At 51.4% G+C, this 23,263-nt stretch overlaps 1 protein-coding gene across 5 annotated transcripts in view; it reads left to right on the plus strand.

Annotated features, from left to right (window-relative positions):
- The window catches only part of CUX1 (cut like homeobox 1), a 278,806-nt gene that overhangs the window by 253,550 nt on the left and 1,993 nt on the right, over positions 1-23,263 (plus strand). For all 5 annotated transcript variants that reach the window (XM_074160647.1, XM_074160648.1, XM_074160652.1 and 2 more), the window contains 8 exons: positions 11,438-11,574; positions 12,041-12,107; positions 13,282-13,394; positions 14,065-14,181; positions 16,790-16,873; positions 17,370-17,426; positions 20,661-20,741; positions 23,072-23,136. In XM_074160647.1, the coding sequence (XP_074016748.1) occupies positions 11,438-11,574; positions 12,041-12,107; positions 13,282-13,394; positions 14,065-14,181; positions 16,790-16,873; positions 17,370-17,426; positions 20,661-20,741; positions 23,072-23,136 (721 nt within the window). The remainder of the gene's footprint in view (positions 1-11,437; positions 11,575-12,040; positions 12,108-13,281; positions 13,395-14,064; positions 14,182-16,789; positions 16,874-17,369; positions 17,427-20,660; positions 20,742-23,071; positions 23,137-23,263) is intronic.

A 23,263-nucleotide genomic window follows, 5' to 3' on the forward strand; every position in this document is an offset into this window, starting at 1 on the left:
TCAGTTGTGAGAGAAGAGACTTAAAGTATACAGAGAGAGAAAATACCCTTAGCCTCCTAGAGCCTCTACTGAGAATTTCATGAAGATGCAGTGCCCCTTTGTCAAAGTACATTGTGATTTACTCGAGTGTTAATTTAAAATGAGAGACTGGTTTCCTGTGATGTTCATCTTTGTTGGCATATGTTTGAATTTCTGAATTCAGAGCTGATTTTCTTCTCATTCAAAGTTGGTCAAGGAAAAAAAAAAAGAAAAAAGAAAAGAAAAAAAAAACAAAACCACCTTGTGCAGCAGCAACTTTTCCTGGTGTGAACTCTGGAAATACACGTTGTGCGTTGATCGTTGTCACGGAGGAGTTGGTTAGTTTTCTTGCAGCGTGGAAGCGTGTTCAGACAGGCTTTCCCTGGCCGGGTTAACGCTCGGCGAGCGAGGGGGGAGAGAAAAAGCTGCGTTGGCCAAATTGCAAAGCGCCGCGCTAGAAGTTGCCCCCGCTCGGCGCGGGGCAGCCGGTGTCGGGGCAGGAGGGACGGTGCGAAGGGCCCCCGATCCCCCCCCACCCCCTGCCCCGAGCTCCACGGCAGAACCCGGCGGCGGGCAGGGAAGGGAAGGTGCTGAGCGAGTTGCAGGGCACATCACCACTTCTGTGGATTTGGAAGCAGATTTGCACTTTTGCCTTTCGAGGGTGTCCCACTAAAAAAAAAAAATTTAAAAAAAAAAAAAAAAAGCAAAACCAAGCATCAGATGAATTTCCCACGTGAGGTTCTTTCCTTCTGGCGTAGTCTGAAAGAAAAAACAAAAAAACCCCAATGAAACAAAACAAACCCTATGGTAACTATTGGATAACCTCTGCAAAACAAAAAGGTTGTTCCTGTCAGAATACTCTATGCATTTCGGTGTTGAAAAGCATTTTCTACCCTTCCTTTTTCCGAAAGCGGGCACCGTGCGCCCCACTCGCTGGAAATGCTGCGAGAATGTCACATGTACCAATTTGGACATTAATTCCAAAGCAGATGGAGGCTGGTTGGGGGGGGAATATGTTCTTTTTTTTTTTTTTTTTTTTCTCTTAATTGTTTCCCTCATGTCCCTTTTCTTTTTTTTTTTTTTTAATTAAAAAATTTAACTCTTTGCATTTGTGCAATAACTACTTGCCATGATAATGGGCAGACCTTTGAAATGCCCCGACTACTAACACAGCACAAGATGAACTCAAACAGAAAGTGGTGTACTTTTTCCTGAGAACTTTTTTTTTTTTTTTTTTTAATAATAAGCTCAGTTTTTACCCCAGTGTATTGTGGTGTCTTACATTTTTAGCAGTATTTTATATTTTTTCTGTAACGCACTAAGTCTTAGATGTTTTTAGAGCTTGTTTGTTATATTCACAATCACAGATTTAAAAAAAAAAAAAAAAAGATCCTCACAAAGACCCAATTGACCAAAAAAAAAAAAAAAAAAGTGTCATTTTATTTTTTTTTTTTGTACAAGTAGCTTTGAGAAGCCCACGTTGTGTTGCTGTGACTCATCTTTTGTAACATTTTATTTCTTGGTATTTGTTTAAACATAAAAAGTAAGAGTTTATATGGCTGGCAGTAGCAGGGCAGCGCTCCCTCCGTCAGCAGAATGGCATTGTTTCTTCTGTCTTTGTTTGGTTAGCCATATAATGTTTGTTCTCAGCACTGTACAACGGTCCCTATATGATATGGAGAAGCAATATCACTGTATGAAACTCACACGATGTATTATTATTATTATTATTCACTAGCACCCTAGGTGTGATAATTGAAGTAAATATCTTTTATACAAACACAATTACGCGTGGGCTGTCTTTTTATTAAGGTGAGACCTGAGTCCAAGCAGCAAACATTTACATTGTGGTTCTCTTCCAGTGGTGGCCAGGGGCGTGAAGGGGCTGGGTTTGGGGGGAATTTGTGCCTGTCCGGGGGAGGAAAATTTATTTTTTGTACACCAGTGTCTAGGGGGGTGGAAGTGTTTTCCATACCTCAAACATTGAAGTGTCAGTTCTCCAACCTGTATCCTTTTTTCAGTGGAATTCAAGTGTGATGATTCCTGCTGCAGTCCACGGGAGGTGGACACCTGGCTTCATGGACAGAAAAGACGTATTTTGGGTCTGAGACTGCAAAGGGGGTTTGTTCTGAGCTCCATAACAATATATTAGCTAATTTTTAAAAAATTAGATTAAAGGCATTGTCTGAGGTCAGAAATGTTTTAGGTTCGACAATGAAAATGTAGAAGGATTTTCCCAGATATTTGGCTCACTGTTTATTTTTACAGATACTTTATATAAATCCTCTTCTAGTGCCTTAGGAGATGTTGTTCCTGTAAATATGCTCCGTACCTACAGAGTGTAGAGTTTGAAGTTTGGTAAGGAGCAGATGTGGTAACCCATCAGCGGAGTTACATTTTAAAAACTGGTAGAATAAATCTCTAGCTGGAACACTCCGGGTGTCAGGTAGAGCGTGTGTGTTTCAGGGGGTGTGTGTGAGTGTGTGTGTGCGCACTTGCCTGTGCGCTGCTGTTTTACCTGACGTGCTCGCGTCTGATTTTTGAACTGTGAATTACAGGTTGTTTTGAGGGACCTGCATTTATTTACGTCATCTCCTGCAGTGCATATCTTAACATCTTTTTCCTACCAGGCTGTGAGCGCGTGTGTTGTGTGCCTCCTCCTAGGGTGACTTTCCCGTTGATTGTGGTCTGTTTAGCGTGGCAGGAGGAGTTCTGGAGGGCCAGGCTGGAAATTTGCTGTGGTTCTGTCCTAGAAAGTCTGTCCTGGGGAGTCGGGCTGGGCTTTCCCAGCGTGTTCCCTCCCTCCCAGCCCGTGCCGAGATCCATCCCGCTGGTGTCACGCTCCAGACCCTGCTGCAGCGTAGACCTTCCCCCAAGTCCGTGTTTGCTCGATGTGTGCCTTTGCCATCTTTGGCTTTGATTAGTTCTGCAGGAGTGGGTGGCATCCTCTTCAAAATATATCGGAAATGCTATTTAATGCCTTTATAATAAATGTGTGGTTTCTGCTTTTGAAATGTCTGTGACAGGTTGTTCCACAGGATGTAAAGGTTCTAGGTTTAACACTTCTTTTCTCCCCCTACTATTTAATGACTGTTCAAACTGTTGCTTGCTATAAATGGCATTATCTTGTATCATTTGACCCTGATCATTTTAGGCTTGATACTAAACATCTACACTTCTAGAGTGCTATGACTCGAGTTGGTTAATTTGTGTATTTACCTGCACTTTTCTTTAGGTATGGTGGTGTCGGCACTGAACTACTAGAGTCACACACGTGGTCATAAGCAACAGATCCGTTGTGCTTGTGAAAGCACAGACCTGGTACAGAAGTGGCTGGAGAGGGTTCATTGTAGCTCAGAAGCATGAATCGAGGATAGAACCAGGCTTGGGGATAAAACCAGGCTGTCCTCTCAAGCCTGAATTCCCAAAAGTTTATTTTTAGGCATCTAGGAAGGCAACCAGAACCACAAGGGTGCATCTCAGAAGTCAGGAGCAGATACTTATGGTCATCCATGGAGGTAGTTGGATCTTCCATGATAGCTTTATTGGTAGCCCTTCAAAAGGATGTCGAAAATCTCCTTTTCAGAAGGAGAAGTGTGTGCCGTGTGTTCCCATAGACCCTTACTGGTCAGCACTGGGACATATCGGGATGTCACCACTGTTCCTGCTGGCAAGTAGCTGCTTCTGGAGATAGATGCTGTCACAAGGGTGAGGCTTTACGTAGGAAATACGGCGGGCATTTGCCGAGTTAATGGGAGAAATCCTCGTTTGTTGTGTCCGTAGGTGCAGGAATACGTTAGCACCAGGTGAGCACCTCAGTGCCACGGGTACTGGCCGAGGGCCCGCTCCTGCCCCGCCGCCAGCGAGAGGTAGTTTGTTTTTCAGTGGGAAAGGGGGTATTTTTTCACATGGCGTCTTGTTCCCGCCAGGTAAGGAGACACTGTGAGCAGCTGACGTGGCGCTTTTGGGCCCCACTTCTTTCCATTCCAAAATGCTATCATTTTATTCTAAGTATTTCTGTTTTAATGGAAGTGGTGAAAAAATTGAGCACTTGCCAACAGAGGGCTTCAGAAAACATGATTTGATTACAGCAGAGCATTTTATTTTCTTTTTGCTCCGAGCTATGGGAAACTGATAAGAAAATTCAAACTGTTTTCTTGAACTCTTCCTAGTTACCCATGTAATTATCTTCGAACCCTTGGAAATAATCCCTTCTTCTATGAAATCTCTATCCTTGCAGGGTAGATTTATTAAGCAGAACTGTGTTTCTTTGCTGGGGGCTGTTTATTTTGGAGTGGCTGGGCCAGGAGGAAAGGGAAGGAGAAATCCTTCAAACCTTCCCTTCCTGGCAGGCCCTCAAAATGTGAAAAGAAAGGGGAGGGGGGGGGAGAAAGGAGGGGAATGAGCAGAAATCTCCTGCCCCGTCTCTGCTGGCAGCTGGCAGAGAAAGCGGGGACCTGGGCCGTGAGCTGCTGTCGGGCGGGCGCTCCTCTCGCTGCCGGTTGGTAGCTCCTTTTGCTCTTCCCTAAGGCCACTTTTACAGATGGATCTGAGGGCGCTGATGAAAAGGGCTGCAGGGAACTCAAAGAAGGATGTGTCATAATGAGCCTGGCAGCTGGGGTGAGGAGGTCTTCTCCCCTGTGCTCCCAACCCTTGGTCACTTGGGCAGATGAAGTCTCTCAAATTTTGGCTTCAGGGTGTTGTTTTTTTCTTGTCTTTTTGACAGCACATGAAAATGAAAAAGAGGAGGGTTGTTCTTGCTGCCTTCGCTGGTGCCAGTCCCAGCCCTTGCCTTCTAGGACTGCACACCTCCATACATCCCTGAAGGATGTCACTGGAGGTTCTTGATGTCTTCTCCTGCAGCCTCTATGTCTCTAGAGCAACCTCATCACTTCAATCTTGAAGCTTTTCCAGGGCTGATAACTGTGGCTAAAGACGAGGTAGATTGTGCTAGGAGTTGGAGATGGCTTTCAGAGATGTTGCCATTCCTTTTTCCTCATCTGCTTTCTTGTTTTCAACCTTTTAGAAAGCTTGCAGAAGGTCTGATCAGAGAATAATCTCGTGGCAGGTACAGAGGTGATATACAAGGATGGCCTGATTGCTACTCATAAGCAAAGTGGCAGGCTGAGATGTTTCCCAGACTAACCCAAACGAGGCATTTTGGCTACTTGAATGCTCTTGCAGCTGACTGACCTTTCCTCCCTCCCTGGAGATTTCTAGGGAGGTTGCTTTAAAATGTCCCAAAAGCCCAGTTCTTGTGTGACTTCCGTAGTGTTGGTGGGATCTCTGGAGCACTTGATTTCCAGTATCTTTATTCACTCTGGGGAGATTCTTGGAAGAATATACGCCCTTTGGGTGCTGGTGATTTTTCATTGCCTTATGCAAGGTGGGGTGGACCTCAGCAGATGGCTCAGCTGGGCTTTTGCGCTACCACCTGCTCTTTGGCCTTTAACTCCGAACAGGTTTGCACCTGAGAGGAGACTGCTAGGTTTGAGAGACAGGGCTCTGATGCTTTGTAGAAGAGAAATGTTCAGTTATTCCCTGCCTTCTTGTCCTGTTTCTCAGCCTGCTGACAGCTCACTGCAGTGGTGGCCCCAAGGAAAAGGCTTTGCATAATGTTAAGACAGATTGAATGACTCCCACGCAGCTCTGGACCATGCAGAAGTGCTGTCCTATGCTATGAAAAGGTCAAGACAGAACTAGAACCGTTGCGATGTGCAACACTGAAAGGCCTTTGACAACCTTCCTGTTGTGGGAGGGATTTTGGCTCAGATCTTTCTTCCTTGGCACCTTCACAGACCAAAAAGAGGACAGAGAAAATCACCTGGTCCATCCAGGACTCAATCTGCAGCATATGGATGGTGTCCCCCTCATCCCTTCAGCTACAAAGTACAGAGTCAAGTCATCTTCCTTTGATTCTCCTGGAAGGGGAGCAGGACTTTGGGCAATAACAGTACTGTCTTTTTCAGACTTCCTTAAAAGCTAAATGCCAAGTATTTCAAGAGCCTGAAATTGCACCTTTGTTTATGTGTAAACCTGGGAGCTTTGGCATCAGGTAGAACCGGAGGTGAGACTTTGTTGGCTTGAAAAGGCTCATGGGAGAGAGGTGCCAAAAAGCCTTAGCATTTATTTCGGCGTGGGGAAGGACGATTTCAACTTCTGAGCAACTGTCCACAGCAACTTGGTCATTAACTGGAGTGGCCCAACCTGGGGAAAGGTGAATGAGGTGGAAAAATCAAAGGGCTTGTGGCAGACCCAGTTTCCTGCTTCTTCCCTTGGCTCCTGCTCCTCCTGGCAGGCTCAAACACCAATGTTTGTGTTGAGAGCATCTCCAGCTTTGTGCCTGGGTTTCTCAGCCTTTATGTCAAGGTACTCCAAGATTTAGCTATCTTGCCATCATCTTCCTTCCAGTCAATAAAAGAGTCTTAAAACCTTTGAAGTAGTGGGTTTCAATGCACTTCAGTTGACTTCTGAGAGGATAGTTTTTCAAAGAAAGCTGCTGGCATGCCACATCACTTCTCTGCTTGTTTGCTTCTTTTTTTTACAGTTATGTAAATCCAAGGAGGCCAGACAGGAATGGAGGGAGATTAAAAAGTTACCATAAGGCAAATCAGGGTGTGAACTTGCAGAGCATCAGCTAATTTGCAGTAACTGCCCATGTGTGTGCTCCTGCCCTGCAGATCCCTTCAGCAATACCACTTACCTCTCATTTCCTTCGGGCTCAGAGGATGCACATGAGCAGTTACTCCAGTCTCATGGATGTGTAGCAAGTTACAGCCCATCTCACCCCAAGGTGATTTATTCATCTGTCTGTATCCTCAGTAATCAAGCCACCATCTTATGGAAAGATTGCCTCTCATTTATTTATGTCTGGCCTTATAACTTCAAACTAAGTTGCTAGTATGTCTTAATTTTCTCCATCTGTGAAAACAGATGCTGTTTATTTTGGATGATTTGCCAAGGGAGTCCAATTGCTGGGGCTTGTTACAGGAGTCAAAGTTGCTGTTGCTCCATGGCAGCGCTGGGCTCGCTGTCTCACATCGCTCCCGATGAGCCCCGACATCTGCTGGGCTCCGAGCTCCCCGCGGACGTGCCCAGGGAGCCTGCGGCTCCGGGACTTTTTTCCTCAATCTTCACTACAAGGATTTTAACTTGCAGCTTTGGAGGAGCGCGAGAGTGATGGTGCTATGCACAGTGAAAAAAGTGTGAGATGCATCTAAATCTTTTATTCTCAGTTTAGGACTGTTGGAGGTACATCCAGACTTCCCAGGACAGACATCTTCTTTACAGCATCCTCTCTGAGCAGAGGTTCTTTCTAATCACCCGTTCAGTTTTGGGCAGGATATGATGCTTTTCAAGAGCCTGACCAATATTATTCATCCTGCTGGATGACCAGTCTTTTGCAAAGTGGTTGGTTCCTTGCAGAGGGCCAGATCCCCCTCCCCACTGATGTTGGTGTCCTGGTTTGAGCATTTCATCAGGCTGGATGGTCAGGCATACAGAAAAGACTCAAAGATTTGGTCGGTCATATCGGGTTTGTGGGAAGAGGCTTGTGGCTGGTTGTTGTCCTGAAAGGTGCTTCTCTTCAAGCCCGGGGTTCCCCAGGAGGGTCTGGCTGTGGTGTTACGGTGCTAGCCCAAGTTCAACCGTTGGCAGCCAAAGTTCAGTGGTTGCACAGGGGACTTGCTTGTGTTTGTTGCAGGTGGCTTCTGACAGACTCCTGGGAACCTGTTCACAGAAAATTTTTTTAATGGCCATTGTGTTATTGGCCAGACAGGCCAGATGAACGCTCAGGGATTTAGGATCAGTGTCATGGGGAATTTGAATTAAGAAAACCCTGATCAAGAAGGATTGTTCACCCAGCCAATGGCTATCTAGGGACTTCACAAGTGCCCCATGCAAAACTCTATAGCCCAGCTCCCAACCGCTCTGCCACCTTCCCAAGAACTCCCAGGAAAGCAGAAGGTATTTCTCAGTAACGTTCCGGTCTCAGCTGCTTGTTTTCTGGGCATCAGACAAGGCAAAAACCAGACCCACCTGTGCCAAGCAGCGCTGCGGTGTGGCAGCAGGCAGGGCGGGCAACCTCTGCCAGCGTTTGGTTGCCCAGTTGCTGCAGTTCATCGCTTTCCTTCATAAGGCGATGGCAATGTCAGGCCCGGTTTCTCCTTCACCTCAAAAGTCAGGGGCAACGGAGTTTGAGGCTAAAGATACACGGTTTAAAATCCCAGTTTCCCCAGGGCTTCACCTCCTTTGTCCCATTATCTTCTGCAGTACCTCTCCGTCTTCCGCGGCTTTTGAGGTATTAGCACATCTGAGGGGTCAGAGCGAGGGCTTTCCAGCGCAGCAGCTCAGAGAAGACAAAGGCAGGTTTTCTTTTGCTGGATCTCAATGCTCGAGCTGACCTGCCGTCCTGGGAGAGCCGTCCGCCCGCTGCTGGAGGTGAAGGGTTGCTGGCAAGAGAAGTGATGAGCTCGCGGGTGGCCACTGCCCCTTTGAAAAAAAGAAAGTTATGATTAAAAAAAAAAAAAAGAACAAACCACCAAAAAGCAACTGTGAAAAGAGATACTGAAGGGGAGATGAGAGAGAAGCTCCACGCACTTTGGTTGCTTTCAGTGTCAGACGTGGTTCCAGTCCTTTCTGTTTTCATGGTTGGTCTGTAGAAGACTGCCCAACGCCGAGGCAGTGAAACCCAAGGGAAGGAAGGATGTGGCTTTCTTTAAAATGGGGAGATGTATTTCTTCGGTGACCCTTCTTCCTTCTAAGCAAAGTGAAAAACTCAGACCATGAGTTTTTCTCAGCAAAAAAAAAAAGATCATTTAAGAGAGAAACTCAGGAGCTGGGATCCAGGCTCCCAGGACATCCGGATCTCCTTCAGCAGGACACCAAAGCTCGGTTTTTCAGAGGGTTTTTTTTGGCAGGGTGGGAGGCAGGGACAGTGTCTGGCCCCGGTCAGCCTCTGCTCGGCTCCCGGGACGATGCAGCCCGGGCATCAGGCCCTTTGCACGGTGATCAGAGCTGCCTTGTGCAGAATTGGGCCCCACAGCCCATGTTTGGCCAGTAATAGCTTCCCAATTACATTTTAATGCAATTTAAAGAGACAGCCAATTAAATAATTAACCGTAGGGAAGAGGTTTTCTTCTTTCCAAATCTTGTTAATGCAAGTATTTTGCATCAGGCCACCCATGTTTCAGGAGAAAGCAGCGATTCACAGTTTCTTGGGAAACACTGACCTCCAGCGGGACTGTGCCTTTATCGCAGCTGCTCCTGGCTCCTTCCTCAGCCTTTGCTTTGGGGCCTATAGAATGCAGGTATGCGGGGGAAAAATAAATCTGTGCATTGGGTCTGAAGCATGTGTCACCTTCCTTTCCCTGCAGGCAGGCTTGGTCCCTTACGAATAACATAGGAATCGCATTTCTGACAAAAAGGAGGAAAATTTGCACTGGCAAAGCCCCTCCTTCCTGGGAAGGTAGCATTGAAGATGCTCCGAGGGCTGGAGCACCTCTCCGATGAGGACAGGCTGAGAGAGTTGGGGGGGTTCAGCCTGGAGAAGAGGAGGCTCCAGGGCGACCTTAGAGCCCCTTCCAGTCCCTAAAGGGGCTACAGCGAAGCTGGGGAGGGACTCTGGATCAGGGAGGGGAGCGATAGGACAAGGGGTAATGGTTTTAAACTGGAAGAGGGAAGATTTAGATTAGATATGAGGAAGAAATTCTTTACTGTGAGGGTGGTGAGACACTGGAACAGAGAAGGTTCAGTTGTTGCCCAGAGAAGCTGTGGCTGCCCCATCCCTAGAGGGGTTCAAGGCCAGGTTGGATGGGTCTTTGAGCAACCTGGTCTGGTGGGAGGTGTCCCTGCCCAGGGCAGGGGGGGTTGGAACTCATGATCTTTAGGGTCCCTTCCAACCTGAACCATTCTATGATTCTTTAATTGGCTTCAGGCATGACTTTGCTCAAGCCCCCATCACTCTGCACTGATTCCATCCCTCCTGGCCAGGCTCTGCAGGGCGTCAAGCCCCAGGCAAGGACTCCCGCTTCTGCAGATGGTTTCCAGCGGCTCCCAGCCTGGCAGGACTGGGTGAGCTGGAACTGAGCTGCACACACTTTGCACCTCTCGTGTTGAAGCCTTCGGAGAGGGCAGGAGGCCCCGCGGGCACCGCAGTCTGCCCTCGCTTCTCCCCCAGCGCGGCTGCTTCCCAGGCAGCCCCCGCCTTTCTTGCTCCCTGGCTGTTCATAAATGAGGATTTTTTTTTATTATTATTATTATTATTATTTTTGCCTTCCAGCCGTCTGGAATTCAGGGAAATAATTACAACGGGAATTATCAGGGAGGGACTGGAACAGCTGGGACCTGAGCTTTCACCCACCTGGAAATCCAGGCTCAGAGGGATGTGTCCGGCGTCCCTGCCTGCGGGGAGGCTGGCGGTGCAAAACGCGGGGTCTGAACCTGGATCTGAGCAGCTTTTTTGGCCAGGCAGAGGCCCAGGGGTTGCTGGAAACCAGGGAGAAAGGTGAAACAAGTAGATTTCTGCTGCAGGACAGGGCTCCCGCTTGCCGAGGCTCCGTGTTTCGGGGTGGATTCGCGAAGGGCGCGAGGAGCTGGCCCTGGGGTGCTGGTCCCGCGCCTCTCGCTGTAGCTGCGTTTTGGCCCCGACGCGTCTCTCGGCTGCTTCACATCTGGGTCTGGGGTTACACGAGGGGAACTGGAGGCTTTTGTTTTGCTCCTGGAGCATTCCGGCGAGCGCCTGTTGTGGTTTAGGGCGTGGGTTTTACTCCAGGGGTGGAGGGGGGAGGGCAACTGGAAAGAGGGGCTCGTTTGTGGAAAATTGGCCAAGCGGGGATGCCGGGTGCTGTGCAGCCTCGGGGCAGGATTGGTCCCACCTAAGCCCCTCCTGGGAGATGTCCTCCACCCCAACTCCTGGCACCATACACCCCATTTGTGTCTGTCCCGGCACCCGCAGCCGGTGATGTCCGGCCTGGAGCCCACCTCCATGTGCAGCCAAGAACCAGGGATCAGTTTGGGGGCTCAGCTCCCCTTATCTCTCTCCAGGTCCCCTCACTCTGCCCTGCCAGGATGCTGCCGGGTGCCCCTAGGGCACCAGCAATATCTTCCTGATGGATTTGAAGTAGCTGTGCCTGCTCACCTTGCCTCTGGCACTGGGAAGTGGCACTGGTCCTGCCCGGGGACATTTGCCCACCCTGGGACATCAATGAGGTGCGCTGGACCCCAGCCCCCTTTGCCTGGAGCAGAGCAGGGATTGCTGGTGGGTCCCTCCTGCTCATCCCAGAAATAGGGAGAAAATGAGGTGCCTGTGAATTGGCTTCAGTGCTCCAGGTGGAGGTTTCTCAGATTTTTGGTGTCCCTTTGGCAAAATTTGGGGGGTTTTAGGCCACCCCTGGGTGACGGCCCCGGCTCTGTTTTCCAGTGCGCTGTGCGGAGCTGCAGATCCAGCTGACAGAGGCTGTGTCCACCATGGCTGGCCAGAAGGAGCTCATTGCCAAGCTGGAGCACGACCTCAGCACCATCCAGACCCTGTCCACCGTGCATCGTCCGGACGCAGAGGTAACCCCGACCCACAGCACTCAGCTCCCAGCAGCGGACAGGGACCACTTAAAACATCCCCAGGGGTTGACCGTCACTGATGGAGGGGCCAACAGTAGGCATGGGAGTTGTTCTATCACCTCTTTCTGGTTTTTTTCCCTTTTTCTCTCGACTCACCCAGCAGAGGGTTGCATCATGCCCATGCAATGGGATGGTGCTGGCATGGGAGGGGGGGGTGGTAGTGGTGGTGGCATCCAAGAACCGTCCAGCCCTTCTCCTTCCCGGGGAAAAGATGGGATCTGGGGGTTGAACACCAGCCTCTCCATGTTGTCTTAGTCTTGATCCTTGCAGCGTGCCTGTTTGGCAGCAATGCTTCCCACGGGGCTGCAGGTGCTGGGATGGTCACAAGACCCAGGAGGGGTTTACTTTGACCAGGCGCCTTTGGGTGGGTGGGAGATGCTTAATCCCTTCTGCTTGTGCTGCCCAGGGCGCAGCCGTCCCCAGCTTGGAGAAGATACCTGAGCCCATCAAGGAGGCCACGGCACTGTTTTACGGTGAGAGACAGGCGCAGAGATGGGGCCACACGCCGAGGTGCCATCCTGGTGCCATGGGGAGGGTGGTCACCTCTCCGGGGATGGTGGCATGAGAATGCTCCTAAGCAGGCACAGACATCACTGCTTGGAGTGTCCTTCACTGGGGCCAGTGATGGGTTTTCCGTGCTCGGTGGGGTTTGATGGTCCTCTGGCTGCTCACAAGATGTGCAGTGGGCACGTGCCAGGCCCGGCTCTGTGCCGAGCCAGTGAACCCAGGCTGAACCAAACACCCGGCTCTTTCTGCATCAAACCCCCTCCAGGGCCAACAAACTAAATATTTCCTTTACATTGGCTTCTGTGCCGAGGTCTGCCGGGGAAAATGAATCAAGCAAATAACGACGCTTGGCTCCTCTGGAAGGCAACCCACTTCCTTTCCTTTTTTTCTTTTTTTTTTTTTCCCTTTTTTTTTCTTTTTGTTGTTTTTTTGCTTTGAAAGGTTTTGAAAACACATGATAAACAATATCACAGCAACAGTCCCACCAAGCCAAACAACCTGCAGCCACCCATCCTGCGCTATGAATAGCTCCTCTGTGCAGCCGGTTGAGTCACAGCCTCGGGGACGTATTTCTCCTTGGCCATGGATGCTTCCCGCTGCCGGGAAGGCAGAGTGGGGAGGGATGACCCCAGCCCCCCAGGGCACCTGTAAACCCCAACCATGGGGAGCAGATGTGTGGGGCACCCACAAAATGGGGCTCCCGGGCATTGCAAGCTGGTGATGGCTGCGGGTGAGCAGCTCCTGCTTTTCTGGGGTGGCTGAGAGAGGAGAAAGTACAAAAGGGGGGGGTGACCATTCTGTAAGGAGGGGATGGATGAGAAGAGTAGGTGCATGTCCCTGTTCAGGGCAAGGGGGTTGGAACTAGATGACCTTTAAGGTCCATTCCGACTCTACTCATTCTATGGAGGGGCTGGTTGTGACACTGGGTTTTTTCTTTAAGGCTACGATTGCTGCAGAAGCTACGGCGCAGAGTCGTGGCAGGGACTGGGAGGGTTGGGGTCATGGGAAGGCAGCCATGGGTTACCCCAGATAATGCAATTGGCTGGGGAGTGAACTTGTCCATTCCCAGGATAAGTCCCAAAAAATGAAAAGATGGTAGACATCTGCCGGGTCATCTCTCATGCCAAGCCTTGTCTGCAGGTCACCCACCATCCCCTGGCACCTCGTTCCCTGAGGGGCAGGTGGACTCGCTCCTCTCCATCATCTCCAGCCAGAGGGAACGCTTCCGGGCCAGGAACCAGGAGCTGGAGGGGGTAGGTCTGGTGGGGAGGGCGGCTGGTGGGGGCTGAGGGACTTGCAGTCTGGATCTGGCTGCTTTTATGACCTACAGGGAATTTACTACCAGCACAACGCAGGTGGCACCGCTGCAAGCAAGAGAAAAATACCTCCTGCTGTTAGCAGGACCAAAGGCTCCCCCAGCCCGTCGGTGTTGCCCCAATTCAAGGACAGGTCCAAATCCCTGTCGCCTTCCAGGTGTGCTCGGCTGCCTGGCACAGCGTGCAGGGGTGCCGGAGAAAAGCACATAGGGAATGTGGCTTGGGGTAAAAACCCACAGCTCTACAAATTGAAATACAGCTCAAAATAACCTCCTTAAAGCTGGCAGGTTGGCTTTGTGCTTCCCGTAGGGGCCAAGTCTTAGCCCAAAGCTACACACGGCCACTGTGGCTGCCCTGGCCCAAGTTCATCCATGGAGGGACCAGGTTCATTAATGGTTCAGGACTGGGGGCCCCATTCAATGGCAGCTGGGACAATTTTACTTGGGGAGCAATTTTAATTCAAAGACGTGGGATTTAAATTACTAAGAGGGGACTGAACCCCAGCTGGATGCACCAAATCTACCCCCACTTCTGCCTCCCACCTGGTCAGACCCTGTCCTCCCCCCAGCCCCCCTGCTAACAACCCCCTTGCTCCCCCACCATGCAGGAGAACCGCATGATGCAGCACACAGTGCATGCCCTGCAGAGCGAGCTGGACAACCTGAGAGCTGACAACATCAAGCTCTACGAGAAGATCAAATTCCTCCAGAGCTACCCTGGCCGGGTGAGTGTCTGTCCGTCTGTCTGAGTTCACATGGACGGACAGACCCCAAACACAGACTGTTACCCTATGTGTACTGGAACAAGGGGGAAATTGCACATTACCCACATGCACCTTGCATGAAAGTTAGAAAATTGGAGCTAATTGGGGTGGAAAAGGGTGCATTGCTCTGCCTGGAGGAGCAGGTACCCAGCCCCTCTGTCGAGAAGGTATTTTTTAACCATGCTGAAGGGTGTCTGGTATCTTTGGTGCCAGAAACTCAAATTTCCTCCCTGAAAAAGCTGCTACAAACCCCTTCTATGCTCACTGCTGGCAGCGTGATGCTCTAGTAGGCAAGTTGTGGATGCTCCTGCCCGACCAGGCAGCAAGTGGTTAAATCAGGGCCTCCTGCAATAAATCCCTGCAGTTAGAGCATGAAAAATAATTCATCCTGTCATACCTCTGCTCATTTCCCACCGCCCTGAATTTCTTGTGGCCAGCAGAGAGAGCTGCTCTGCTTCCTGCTCTCCTGGGCAGACAGGACCCGTTCCCAAAAGAGCAGAAACCAGCCCAAAACCATCCCAGTAATGCCAGGAGGTAGCTGGGGAGCAGAGTCAGACCTTGCTGTACCCTGCTGTGGCCCTGCCGTGTCCCTTGGGGGTTTCATCCCTGGAAATCCCAGAGGCTTCTGCAAGCAGGTCAGGCTGCTGCCTGGGGAGCTTTTAATTGCAACCCCTTCCTCGGTCACAGCTGGGCTACCAGGACCTCGGGCTTTCCTAATAACTGCAAAAGGGACAATAACCGGTGAAGGCACATCACTTCGAATGCCAGCTCCTCCCCCTGCCATCCTCCCCCGAAGCTGCTGCCTTTCCATGTTGGCTGGACTCAGTCCGTTTTATGGATGGGTATTTTAATAGCGTTTGGGGATGGGAAACTCCTGCAGCCGTGAGGGACCCTTATTTGGTTCTTTTATTTATGTCTCGGTGATGACGCTGGGCCAGCCCCTGTGACATTTTTGCCCATTTCTCCCACGGAAGATCATACCCATGTTTATCTCCTGCCACAAGGCAACCCCTGAATGCCATTCGCATGATCTAAAGAGCAAAACCCTTCGACGCGGCAGCGCGGGGCGGGGGGAGGGGGAGAATTGCATAATTCACCACCTAATCGGGCATGTGACACGTTAAAAATAATCATCAAATATCATTCAATAAGGCCAGGCTATAGTGAATTCATCGCCCCTAAATCGGGAGCTGGTCTCATCGCTGGCTTCTGACCACGCGGTGACCCGTGGATCGTATTGCGGCGCGTAAGGGCATATTTGCTAAAGGTCTGTTTGCAGCGGGGTTTACCCGCGATGAAACGCGGCCACCAGCCAGCGGGCTGGCGTAGCCTGGCAGGACAACGAGCAGCACGTAGTAACGGGTCCAGAGAGACCTCGGTAAATGTCAGCATCACCGTGCTGGAGGGGCAGAACTGGAGAAGGCACGATGCTGGGGTGGGAGAGATGGACCTATAACCCCCCCCCCAAGTCCCTAAAGGGGCTACAGGAGAGATTGGGAGGGACTCTTTATCAAGGAGTATAGCAATAGGATGAGGGGGAATGGTTTTAAACTGGAAGCGAGTAGATTTAGATTATATATTAGGAAGAAATTCTTTATTCTGAGGGTGGTGACACCCTGGCCCAGGTTGCCCAGAGAAGCTGTGGATGCCCCATCCCTGGAGGGGTTCAAGGCCAGGCTGGATGGGGCTTTGAGCAACCTGGTCTGGTGGGAGGTGTCCCTGCCCAGGGCAGGGGGTTGGAACTCAATGATCTTTAAGGTCCCTTCCAACCCAAACCATTCTGTGATTCTGTGATCAGCACCGGAGCCCTTGAGCTGGGATGTGCAGCCCATGGAGCTGAGAGCCAGGACTGTAACTGCCTGGTGATAGCACATGCCATTTCCAGGCTGGTTTTGGGTAGGAACGGTGTGGAATCTGCAGTTCTCATGACCTGCAGAGATAGCATTGGAGAAGGGATGTGCAGTTTGTGTGAACGTCCTCAAGGCTCACCGTCACCTTTTGTCCAGTGCCACCTGCGAGTCTCTGTCCTGGGAGGAGTTTAAAACCCAGCCTGTCTAAACCGGCCTAAATCTTTCACTTCTTTCAAGGAGTTTCCTTAATTTTCCTTGCCCTTTGCCGAGCTGATAACAGCTGTGTGTTTAAACAATGATTTCCTCCTCCTGAACCACTGTCTCCCTCCTACCTGGCCCAGCCAAAGGAATTCAGGGTGGGATTTGCACTATCCCATGGGGTTCCAGATGAGCTCCCTGGGGTGACGCAGATGACTGTTATTTCACGGAAAGGGCAAAAAGTAGGGGGATACAGGTGGAGTCCCTACAGAAGAAAGGACTTTGTCAAATAGCTCCTGTTGTGCTTCTCCTTTTTGAAGGGGATGGATCCTGTCAGCCCCACGGGTCAGCTCTGGGCTGTGCTGCTCCATCTTTTGGGGGTCATTTCTTCCAAATGAGCAGCTCGGGAGGGACAGGGGTGGGTCTGGCCCTGTGCTGGGTGTCCATACACTGCTTTCTCCAGGGGGGATTAGGCACAGAGAGTTACACCGATGGCTCTCACCCTGCCTTTGTTCCCGCAGGGCGGCAGCAGGGACGACACCGAGCAGCGCTACTCCTCCCAGTATGAAGAACGCCTGGACCCCTTCTCCTCCTTCAGCAGGAAGGTATGAAAAGCCCTCGGCATCCTCCCTTCACATCAGCCCCTCCTTCTGCTGTGGGATCATGTCCCTCTGCAGCCAGGGTAGGACTCACCAACCCTGTTCCAGCATTGTGGAACATGGCTTTGCCCAGCGTAGGGAGGGAAGAAGCTTTGCAACGTGCTGCAGTCGATGAGCAGGTGGTTTCATTCAGTTCTGGGTTTGCTCACAGCAAGGTGGACCAGGAATGTCACAGGGAAGAAGCAGCCAGAAAATGAAACCTCTCCAGGACATTATTTCATTGCCCGGGTGCGCTCTGAAACCATAAAACGCGCTCAAATGGCATTCACTTTAAAAAATAAAATAAAAAATAAAAAAGTCATTGTGCCCACACAATGTCCCCTACAGCTGTGTGTATGGGAGAGTGGGAGCATCCCAGGGCACAGGGCTCCTTCCCCGACTTGCAAACCTTAAATCATCCCTTCGAGCCTCAAAATCAGCTTCTTGTACTGTCTACTTGTAGGAACGCCAGCGGAAGTACCTGAGCCTCAGTCCCTGGGATAAAGCCACGCTGAGCATGGTGAGTGGGCTGCACCCAACGTGCGACTCCGGGTGGCAAGAGGTTTTTAGCCCAGTGCCCATCCTGGGAACGCTGCTGCTGGTCTTGACCCTGGGTAGGGGGCAGATTCCATTCCTGCTCCCCTGGGCAGGGGGTGCAGACCATGCCCAGGTCACTCTGGGACTTGGTTTAGGAGAACTCGCTTTCCTCCCTTCCCCTTTCCTTCCCCTTTCCTTCCCCTTTCCTTCCCCTTTCCTTCCCCTTTCCTTCCCCTTTCCTTCCCCTTTCCTTCCCCTTTCCTTCCCCTTTCCTTCCCCTTTCCTTCCCCTTTCCTTCCCCTTTCCTTCCCCTTTCCTTCCCTTTTCCTTTCCCCTTTTCCCCACTCCATCCCACATGTCCCAGGGGTCCCGGCTGGAGCAGGTGACCCAGCCCAAACCCAGCTAGCAACGCCACTGCCCAGGCCAGTGCAGTCTCATGGCACATCCCAGTAGCTTGGGGACAGCGTGTGTCTCAGAGGATGGCCGGGAACCACTGTCTCCCCCTGCTCATGCCCACAGCCCCCCCGGGTGATGCGATGGGCTGCGGGAAGCACCTCTCCTCTGGTTTGTAACATGGATGGAGACCTCAGCGCTGCACCCCCAGCCAAGGGCTGGCCCAGGGGCAAATCCTCTTGGCACACAGGATGCAGTCGGTGTTAGCCCAGCATGACTCACTGCAGGAGCCCTGGCACCCCACACAGCTGGGGAGCAGGCATGTGAGGGGCTGCAGGGGTCCCGCTCCAGGGGAGATGCTCAGCCTCGCATGGCACAGCGTCCTCAGGCACACGGTGGTTTCTTATTGCATTCACCAAGAAAACCTCTCCATGGGCCCTCACCATTCCTGCTCTGCTTCTTTCTTCCAAAAAAGCATCAGGGAAAATGTTGGGGAGCTGCTGGTGTCTGCAGCAGCAGAGGGTCCTCACCTGAGCTGTGGTGGGCAGGAGGGCTGCTGCTGTCACCGCGGGCTCTGACTGCCATCTTTTAGGGATGAATGCTGCTTTCTGAGCTCAAAATGTGGTTATTGAGAAGATCTGACTGATATTTGAATCTGTGCAGGTTTTGGCTGAGTTAACCCTCGGCTATCCGGCACAACAGAGGTTAATGTGGGAGGGAGCGCTGGTCTACAACAGCCACAGAATACAGAAATATCTTGTAATAAAGGCAAAGTTGTCATTTGCATAAAAACCAAGCAAATGCCAACATGAATATGGATCGGGTGGTGTGCCGGCACCACGGAGAATTAATGAAAGGCATTTACAAAAAAAACTGACTTAGGGGAGTTATTCCTTGGGAATATTTAAGAACATAATCTTGTTTGTTACAGCAGCCTCCACTGTGGCCGTGAATAGCAAAGAAGATTTCAGCCCAGAATTGGTTTGGTGGGAGATCTGTGGGTTTTAATGCCAGCTTTGGAAAGCCCGCGTGGTGGTTTGGGGAATGTGCTTATGTCCATAATGAATCCCTGGCTTTTATAGCAGGAATAAAAAGTTGCTATGTAGGAAGGTGGGCTCCATCCTTCTAAGCTGCTTTTCTAGGCTGTGGTTACTCCTGACTTTGGCTCTTTTGAAGGGATGGGCACAAAGATTTCCCCGTCGGGACCCCAGTGTCCTGGACCAGAAGGGCTTGGACATCGTTAGGGTCTGGCTGCTGTTCTGTGGCCTCTCCAAAATGAGGGGTTGGAGCATGACACAGCCCAGCCCTGCAGGGTTTCTGGTATCCAACGAGCTCAGACATCTCTGTGGGCTGGCATGGGACCAGCAAAAGGGGAGGGTAATTCTTTCAGAACCAGAGAAATGTGTAAACCTGCAGACCAGGGTGCTAGTGAGGTTTTGAAGATGCCCAAGGAATTTTGTTTGTGGTTGCTCTCCAAAATCCCCTGGGGCAATGTCCATCTGGCAGTCCCCACTTCAGGGGTGCTTTGCTTTAGCCTGAGCAGCGCTGTGTGCCTTCCCAAGGGCTGCTGATGCTCCTCTACCTCATGGCCTCTCCTCCGGTGGTACCCAGCCGTGCTGGGGACCCGCAGCGGGAGGTGGGAGCACGTGGCTGAGTGCTGTGCTCATGGGCGAGGAAGGAGAGGTGAAGACCTTCCCTTATTACAGATATTTGTGGCAAGTAGGAAGGGCAACAGGGCAAGCTGTGGGACCCCAGGGACTTGCCCAGGCCACCAGACCAGCCACAAGCCTCCCCTGTGCAGCAGAAGGGCTGTTACTGGGGACAGGAGCTGGGGACCCAGCTTGCAGCATCCCTAAAATCAATAGCCGGCATCCTTGAGAGCTTACATTTTTCTAAGGTGCTCAGCCATCACTGCAGCCTGGCAGAGGGTGTGCACAGCTATCAGCATGCACACAACCTCGCTGCTGCCAAAGCTGGGGGCTCCACACCGTACCAAGCCCTTTTAGTCCTGCTTTCCCAGCAATTTGCTGCCGGTACAAGTGCGTGCCGAGGGGTCCGGAGCCACGGCACAGGATGGTGGTTGCTTTAGGGTCATCAGGCTGGAGGTTCCCAGGGAAGGGTGCCAGGAATCTGCAAACCCCAGGGTGCACAGTGGTCACCCCTGAAACCTGACGGGGTGCTCGGGGGGGGGCTGCAGTGACACTATGGGTCTGGCTACAATATTGTCCTCCAAGTCATTCCTGGGGTCCGGCACTGGCACTGGGGTGCAGGGGGGTGGGCAGCAGAGCCAGCCTTTGGGAACACCTCCCAGCCTTCACTCAGCTGCCCTGCCGAGGAGGCGGCGAGGGGACGCTGCAAATCACAAATTATTTTAGCTCATGAATTAAAAATGTGTGAGACTTAATTACTGCCGGGGTTTCTCTCCGGAGCGGCGCTGAGCTGCAGGCAGGCACTGAGTCAGGGCTGGCGCAGGGGGAGCAGGCAGAGCCGGTGGAGAAAGCTGGGATAGAGTTGGCTCAAAATGACCCCCTGAGGGAATTTTCAGTGAGGGAGACCACTGGGTTTTCAGTTCTGAATTCACCTTGATTTGGGCAATTTTGGGCTGAGAGCACGGGCACTTGTGGCAGTCACCTTGAAGGAGAGTGGCTGCTCGGAGATGGGCACAGATGGGTGGCAAAGCATCCCGTCACCTGCGTGTTTACGTAGGGTCTGGCACAAACAGGGGCCCGATCTCTTCCAGGGTCTCCCCGAGCCTGTGTGTGGGGAGGGCTGGTTTCCTCTGGCCCGCATTAAAATGGGATTTTCCATTCTGCTCTTGCTGCAGGGGCGGCTCATCCTGTCCAACAAGACAGCTCGCACCGTTGCCTTCTTCTACACCCTGTTCCTGCACTGCCTTGTCTTCCTGGTAAGTGTGGGGGACTACGGGAGGGGGCACCTCATTAAAATGGCAGCAAACATCCCATCCAGGGGGAGTTTTTGCATTTTTAAGATATTATGCCAAGTGAACACGTTGCAGCTGGTATATCACCAGCTCCAGAGGCACAGGGTGGCTGGGAACGTGGGCAGCACGACTCAGCGGAGACATGTACACACCAATAAATATTCCCCTCGCCTTTACAGGGTGGGAATGGCCACCCTCGGGTGGGCACGGGCTTGCCCAAGCTGGAAGCCATCTGTGTCTTCATGCTGTGCCTGGAAACAGCCGTGGGGCCCCGGTGTCACCTTGCCAGGAGCTCACACGGGGTTTAGCACACTTGCCTGCAGGTCTGGTTTGCCATCCCGGCACGCAGGCGAGCAAGCCCTCCACTTGTCAGGCAGCAAAATTTTGGTTAATTATTGTGAAGCTAACAGCCTAAGAAATTTCAGGAATAAAATATGGCCCCGTGACTCCACATTGCCTGTTTTTAGACCATGTGCAATTCCACCTTCCTATTTCTGGGCACATCCCTCAACCTCCTGCACGGTGGAGCTCGGGTACACTCGCTGCCCCTCCAGGTGATGAGCTCTGGCTCTGCATTACGCTGTGTGAGCTTTCTGCTCCTCCACGTGTTTCCTACTTGCCCCGTGGCTCTGTTTTTCTCTAGTTTTCAAATTTCCCCGACTGTACATCAGTGTTGGAAGCAGAGAAGCTGGTTAGGAATAGAGGCTTGAGCCAACCCGAATCCCCTGGGAGTCAGTCATGGTGCAAACTCCTCCTATATCCTCGCACAGTTTCTGGGAGTTTATTTATTATTTCAGGAGGAAAAAAAAAAACTAAAATGATTAATAATTAAACAATGAAACAAGATGAAAGACAAATCAGAACAATATTTCTATCCTGATCTTCTCAAAGTAAAACCAACTTTGTGTTATTTTGGTGAGGGAAGGAGCAAAGAAAATAAAAAGTTAAACATCATTAAACTTTAAAGCTCTAACCTGAAAAAAAAAAAATGAAAAAAAAAGTAAAATTCATAAATATTACATGGCTGGAATGATCTTACTTCTTCTAGACACAAAATCTAGGCCTGAAATCTGGCACCCAGCGCTGCCTGGGCTGGGCACGCACCGTGTGTCCGATGGGGACCAGACAACCCCCCAGCTCCTCCATCCCTGCGGTGGGAGCCATGTCTTTGCCACTCATCCCAGGAGACAGCACAGCCTTCACCCCTTCCTGGCCACTGCCTTCTGCCTGGTGTGGTTTCATATAACCCTAATTTGGAGGCCCACTGAAGGGCGTTTGTGGAATTAGAGTATTTCCCCAGCGACAAGAAAGCAACGGCTTGCAAATCCCAGAGGCTTTAATGCCTCAGCCTGGGATGGAAGGGCTTCTCCCTCTTCCCCAAATCTCCCCGCCTCCTCGCACCACAGCTTTGAGATGGAGACTTGGTGGCACAAAGGGAAAAAGGAGCCAAACCGAGCAGTGACCTTCCTTAAACCTGTGCCAAAACACATCTCCAAAATCCTTGGCATCCATGTGGGGCCTCGAGCTTTGCCCCAAACCACCGCAGCTGCGGCAGCGCTGCCCCAGCAAAAATAACACACTGGAAAAGGTCATCCCAACCTCCCTGAAGGCAACCCCCAGAAACACACGCTGGGTTTCTCCACGCTGGTAACTGATGGCTGCAAAACCAATTTTACCCAGAGTATTGCTTTAGGTCTCTGCTTCATAGAATGGTTTGGGTTGGAAGGGATCTTAAAGATCATCTCGTTCCAACCCCCCTGCCCTGGGCAGGGACACCTCCCACCAGATCAGGTTGCTTAAAGCCCCATCCAACCCGGCCTTGAACTCCTCCAGGGATGGGGCATCCACAGCTTCTCTGGGCAACCTGTTCCAGTTCCAGTGCCTCACCACCCTCGGAGTGAAAAGTTTCTTCCTGAGATCTCATCTAAATCTCCCCTCTTCCAGTTTGAAGCCATTACCCCTCATCCTATCACTACATGCCCTTGTAAAAAGTCCCTCTCCAGCTTTTCTGTAGCCCCCTTCAGATACTGGAAGGGGCTCTAAGGTCTCCCTGGAGCCTTCTCCAAGCTGAACACCCCCAAGTCTCTCATCCTGTCCTCACAGCAGAGGTGCTCCAGCCCTCTGATGCACAAAAGCCATGGGTGCCTGCAAAACGCTGTGACAGAGATTTTTCCAGTGACCGTGGGGATGGGATGGCAGGGACGGGGTGGCACGGCGGTGACACAGGCTGCTGCGAGGGCGGGCAGAGATGGGCAGGTGAAAGCAGCGCTGATGGCATTTTTTTTATTTTGCAGGTGCTCTACAAAACGGCCTGGAGCGAGAGCGTGGGGAGGGACTGTGCCGCCTACTGCGCTAAGAAGTGGGTGTGAGGACGGGCTGGGACAGCCCGGCCCCGGGGATTGGGACTGGGTTTGGTGGATAGGGCATGGTGGTTTGCGGCAGATATTTTGGGCACCACTCAGTGCACCTCTGTCCTGGAAATGAGG

This window comes from Numenius arquata, chromosome 18, assembly GCF_964106895.1.
Source record: "Numenius arquata chromosome 18, bNumArq3.hap1.1, whole genome shotgun sequence".
Taxonomy (NCBI): Eukaryota; Metazoa; Chordata; class Aves; order Charadriiformes; family Scolopacidae; genus Numenius; species Numenius arquata.